Raw genomic sequence first — 6,256 nt, forward strand, 5'->3', positions numbered from 1 at the left:
TTATGAGGCCCCAGCAGCAGAGACCTCCTCAGGTGCCAGGGACGCCTAAGCCAGATGATATGCAGTCGTGCCCGCAGTGCAGCAAGTTCCATGTCGGCAGGTGCCTACGAGGGACTTTTAGGTGCTTCGTTTGTGGACATGAGGGCCACAAAGCAGCGGACTGCCCAAATAACACGGGCCACACTACTTGCGGGGACTATGTGATGCATGCCGAGGAGGCCGAGGCAGAGCCAGACTCGAAAGTTATTACTGGTAACCCTTTTAGTTAAGATTTTAATTTACCGTACAATTGCATGAATTTTATGATTGTATGAGGAATTTTATAATTTACCATACAATTGCATGTTCTACCTGGTTGGGATTAAGAATTTAATTGTTTGATTTGAGGAATTTTAGGGACCCAATTGTAATAACCGATAATCTAAGCACCCAAAGTTCAATTTTTGAACTTTTAGGGGGCTAAAATGCAATTTCCAATTTTTCTGAGCATTAATTTCAAAATTTTGGGAAATGATGTTTGGGTTAATTTCCGATAAGGAATTTCTTAAGTTCAACATTATTAGATATTTTGGTATGTTTTGTCGCATGAAGGATATATGTTGCAGGTGTAGCCATGCATGCATTGCTAGATTCAGGGGCTACGCATTTGTTTAAATCCGAATCTTTCGTGAAGTGACTAGAAATCATACCAGTAGCGATGTATTCAGGGTTCAGAGTATCGATTCCATCCGAGGATCAAATGTCCATTTCCCAGATAGTGAAGAGATTGGAGCTTCGGTTACAGAAGTATAAGGTGCACGCAGATTTGATGGTGCTACCGTTGCCAGAGTTTGATATCATCTTGGGCATGGACTGACTATCTTCTCATGGTGCAGTCATAGACTTTCGACAGAGGTCAGTGTCTGTCAAACCACCCAGTGGGAAGCCATTTTTTTTCGAGGCAGCTAGACATCAACAGATGATGCACGTCATATCCTGCCTGTGTGCGAGAAATCTTATGAGGAGAGGCTATTAGGCATTCTTAGCCAACATCGTATCAGTGGCAGAGCCAGACAGTAGAGGCTGGAGGAAATTGATGTAGTCATGGAGTTCTCCGGTGTTTTCCATGACGATGTTGCAGGCATCCCACCAGACAGAGAGGTGGACTTTTCGATTGAGCTCATGTCGCGCACAGTTCCGATATCTAAAGCGCCTGTAGAGATGAATGAGCTAAAGGATCAAATTCAGGATCTGATAGATAAGGGCTTCATTCGCCCTAGTTTTTCTCCTTGGGGTGCACCAGTTATTTTTGTTAAGAAGAAGGATGGCAGCATGCGACTGTGCATTGATTACAGAGAGCTGAACAGAGTCAGAGTTAAGAATAAGTATCCGTTGCCTAGAATCGAGGACTTATTTGATCAGCTTCAAGGAGCATCAGTGTTTTCCAAGATAGACATTTGATCCAGATATCATCAGCTGAAAGTGAGAGAGTCAGATGTGCATAAGACAGCCTTCCAGACGCGTTACGGACACTATTATTCTTGGTGATGCCCTTCGGTTTGATGAATGCGTTAGCCATCTTCATGGATCTCATGAATTGCGTGTTTCAGCCATATTTATATCAATTCGTCATAGTCTTCATTGACGATATTCGGATCTATTCAAAGAGCAGGGAGGATCAGAGTCAGCATCTGAGGACAGTGTTACAGACTCTACAGGATAGACGAATGTATGCCAAGTTCAATAAATGTGAGTTCTGGCTTGACAGGGTGGCATTCTTAGGTCACATTGTATCTCAGAATGGCATAGATGTCGACCCCAGCAAAGTGGAGGTAGTAAGAGATTGGCCAGTTCCTAAGAGCGTGACAGAGATCCGAAATTTCTTGGGATTGGCAGGCTATTACAGGAAGTTCATCCAGGGCTTCTCTTATATCATGGTGCCTATGACCGTCTTGACAAAGAAGAATGTCAAGTTTATTTGGGGACTGAGTGTCAGGAGAGCTTTGATAGACTGAAGCTAGAATTGAACACTGCACCAGTACTAGCTATGCCATCAGGGCAGGGGGAGTTTGTAGTCTTCACAGATGCATAAAAGCTTGGTTTGGGCGCGGTTCTGATGCAGTAGGACAGAGTGATAGCCTACGCATCCAGACAGCCGAAGGTCCATGAGAAGAACTATCTGACTCATGACCTCGAGCTAGTAGCAATGGTACTTTTCCTGAAGATTTGGAGACACTATCTGTATGGGGAGAAGTGCAGGATTTTTACAAATCATAAGAGCCTGAAATACTTCTTCACACAGAAGGAACTGAATATGCGACAGAGGAGGTGGCTTGAGCTGGTGAAGGACTATGATTGTGACATTAACTACCATCCGAGTAAAGCTAATGTTGTGGTAGACGCTTTGAGCAGGAAGCACGCAGTGATTGCTCATCTGTCGATGTAGAGACCGCTCCATGATGAGATTCAGAGATTTGAGCTTACAGTTTATGCCAGGGGCGAAGCCCCGAATCTTGCTACTCTAACAGTACAGCCGACTCTGAGACAGAATCCGGACAGGGAATAATTCTGACGAGCAGTTGCAGAAGTGAAGACAGAGGGACGAGGCTAAGGGACAGATACTGTATACAATTGTGGACGGCATAGTTAGATATAGGGACCGCCTATGGGTTACTGACAGTGATTCCCTCAGAGCATATATGTTGAGTGAGACCCACAGCACCCCGTACTCCATCAATCCAGGGAGTACGAAAATTTATAAGGATCTACAGACTCTGTATTTACGGCCGGGCATGAAGCGGGATATCCTGCGATTTGTCACCACCGGGTGTTTGACTTGTCAGCAGGTCAAGGCAGAGCATCAAAGACCAGCAGGGAAGTTGAGACCACTCCCTATTCCCGAGTGTAAATGGGAAAACATTGCTATGGATTTTGTGACAGGAAGATTACTGGAGGATTCGATGCCATCAAGGTGATTGTTGATCGGCTCACTAAATCAGCTCATTTCTTACCGATCAGGAATACATTCACCATGACTCAGTACGCAGAGCTGTGCATCATATTGATAGTCAGACTACACGAGATTCCAGTGTCCATAGTGCCAGACAGGGATCCAAGGTTCACTCTGCATTCTGGAAGAGTCTCCATCAGGCGCTGGGTACAAAGTTATTGTTCAGTACTGCTTTCCATCCTCAGACAGACGGCCAGTGATAGATGGTGATTCAGATTCTGGAGGACCTACTCCGAGCATACATGATCGACTTCCAGGGCAGCTGGGAGCCGAAGTTACCTCTTGTGGAGTTCACATACAACAACAGTTATCAGGCATCGATAGGTATGGCTCCGTACGAGGCACTTTACGGGAGGAAGTGTAGGTCGCCAGTTTATTTGGACGAGGTAGGAGAGCGAGCAGAGTTAGGTCCGGATATTGTCAGACAGACAGCAGATTTAGTGGCCAGGATTCGGGACAGGATGAAGACTGCACAGAGCCGTCAGAAGAGCTATGCTGATCAAAGGCGGTGAGACCTTGAGTTCCCAGTAGGGGATCATGTTTTCGTGAAGGTCGCACCGATGAAGTGCGTGATGAGGTTCGGGAAGAAGGGCAAGCTCAACCCTAGATTCATTGGGCCATTTGAGATCTGAGAGAGAGTTGGGACACTCGCATACAGAGTTGATTTACCGCCAAATCTGGCGGGAGTTCATAATGTGTTCCAAGTCTCCATGTTGCGGAAGTACATGTCGAATCCTTCGCATGTGATTAACTATGAGCCACTTCAACTGACATCGTACCTATCATTCAAGGAGAGACCCACACAGATACTGACAGGTAGGAAAAGACACTCCGGAACAAGGTGATCCAGCTGGTCAAGGTCTGTAATGCCCAAGAATTAATCACTGCAATTAACGATGATTGATTTATCATTTCATGTGATTATGACGGGATTAATCGGGACACCGAGAAATGTATTCAGAAATAAAATTATGAAAGATATGAGAATGCCAGACCGCACCTGCGGTAAGGGGAGGACCGCACCCGCGGTGGTGCTACGGGAATTTGAAAGAATCGATACAGCAGGGTGACCGCACCCGCGGTGCTTACGAGACCGCACCCGCGGTGCAAGACCGCACCCGCGGTGCTAATGCGACCGCACCCGCGGTGTTGCGTGTCTTGCGGAAAATGAGCCATGTGCCGGAATGCATGCGCGAGTTGTCTAGATATATATATAGACATGCAAGTCGGTTTTCAGAACATAAATGGAGGAGAAAGAGTCGAAGCTTTGGCACGAGAAATCCTTACGCCTTTTGTGAAAAATCCGTCCGTCTGAATTTGAATCCGACTTCGGTATCGAGTTCCTAGCAACGTAGGCTACAACTGGACGTAAGTTTTACTACGTTTTGACATGCTTTGAAATTATGGTATTGTCAGAATTGAATGGAACTCATATATGTTGTTCTTGACATGTTAGACATCGTAGAATCGAAGTCAGATTAAGAAACGGACTGAATATGAACTTGTTATGATTTCAGAATAAGATTGAATAAGAATTGATATCCAGATTGAGTGGTTATCGATTATGAGATATTAGAATTAATATCTGATTGAAATGGTATTGTTGGGTATATTGATATGATACCGTTATGCCATCGATATTGAATTAGGTTAAGTATTGAGCAGAACAGATTTGATTCGAGTGGTGTATTGATATTATACTCCTCGATATTTTTCTTGTCAGATCGATATTGACAGGTTTTGAGTTCGAGACTTCGACAGAGCCAGAGTATCAGAACGAAAGGTATAAATTAATGTTGAGTTGGGATTGCACAACTCGAGTAAGGTTTGACTCGAGTTTCCCTAAATCACATACTTTTACTTATTGCATTGATATTTGCAATTAATCAGACTTATGATTGTAGTCTATTGATTTATAGCTACTGTGTGATAAGATTGATATTTGTAGCCTATTGATTTATAGCTACTGCATGTAATGACTGCTGATTCGCTAGTCATTGACTGATTTGCTTAGATACTGACTGTATGTATGGATTACTGAGTCGTTGAGTCATAGGCTGATTCGCCTAGTCACCGGCTGATTCGTCGGGTTATTGACTGATTCGTCTTACTATAGGCTGATTCGCCTAGTCACCGGCTGATTCGTTGGGTTATAGACTGATTCGTCTAAACTTAAGCTGATTCGCTTAATTACAGGCTGATTCGTCTGGTTACTTGGCTGATTCGCCTAATTACTGGCTGATTCGTCAGGTTATTGACTGAGTCGTCAATTCTGCGGCTGATTCGCCCAGACACTGGAGATATTAATTATATCGATGCCGTTTAGGGATTGATTCATTCCTATCGACTGAGATTCGATATAATTACCTATATCCAGACATCGGGATCCCTAGGATAGAGTTGAGTCGAGTCTGAGACGACGCGTCAGTGGAGTCGAGTCTGAGACGACGCGTCGGTTGAGTTGAGTCCGATACGACATGTTGAGTTACAGTGTTATATCATTCATGAATATTGAATGCCTGAGATTGATTTATGTTTCTGATTTGATACATGTTATGAATATTTCTTATATGCTTTCGTATATGTTTTTATATGATTGCATTTATACATTGTTTATACTGGGATATTTATATCTCACCGGAGTTATCCGGCTGTTGTCTTGTTTTGTATGTGTGCATGACAACAGGTGGGGCTGGATCAGGGTCAAGAAGAGGATGAGAGAAGACGAGTTTAGCGTGGTGATTCCGGACTTGGTTTAGAGATAGGGTTAGACACTTGATATTAGTTGTTAAACCCTAGTTGAATAAATATATGTTGTACAGGACTTGTACTTTTATACTGAGATGTATGTTCATGTTTAATATGTAATTTGAGTAAATTACATTACGTTTCCGCTGTGTATTTTTAAAAAAAAAATTTAGACCCTGTTTTATAATTGATTAATTAGTCCCAAACATGATTAAGAACTTGATTAGCGTCCGGGTCCCCACAACAGGTGGTATCAGAGCTGTAGGTACTAGAACTGTAGATTCTTTAGATTGAGATAGAAGAGGCTAGTGAGCGGGGTAGATTGAATTTTCTTTCCTTGCTTGTGATTGCTAGCATGACTTACTGCTTTATATAATACATGTTACTTGATTTATCTGATTTGATTTTGTAATATGTATTATTGGCACGAATCTGAATTGATTCTCGATCAGCAGTAAGATGATCGGAGGAGAGATTGAATTGAAACAGATGTGTTGGATTGGGCTACTAATCCTTTTG

General features: G+C 43.2%; 1 protein-coding gene across 1 annotated transcript; it reads left to right on the top strand.

Moving 5' to 3' along the window:
* The first annotated feature begins 1,083 nt into the window (after positions 1 to 1,083).
* Positions 1,084 to 1,994, top strand: LOC140827250 (uncharacterized mitochondrial protein AtMg00860-like). Its single transcript, XM_073189887.1, has 2 exons — positions 1,084 to 1,258; positions 1,615 to 1,994. The coding sequence occupies exons 1-2, from the start codon at positions 1,084 to 1,086 to the stop codon at positions 1,992 to 1,994; spliced, it is 555 nt and encodes a 184-aa protein (XP_073045988.1).
* The last annotated feature ends 4,262 nt before the right edge of the window (positions 1,995 to 6,256 follow it).

Source organism: Primulina eburnea, chromosome 3 (genome assembly GCF_022965805.1).
Source record: "Primulina eburnea isolate SZY01 chromosome 3, ASM2296580v1, whole genome shotgun sequence".
Taxonomy (NCBI): Eukaryota; Viridiplantae; Streptophyta; class Magnoliopsida; order Lamiales; family Gesneriaceae; genus Primulina; species Primulina eburnea.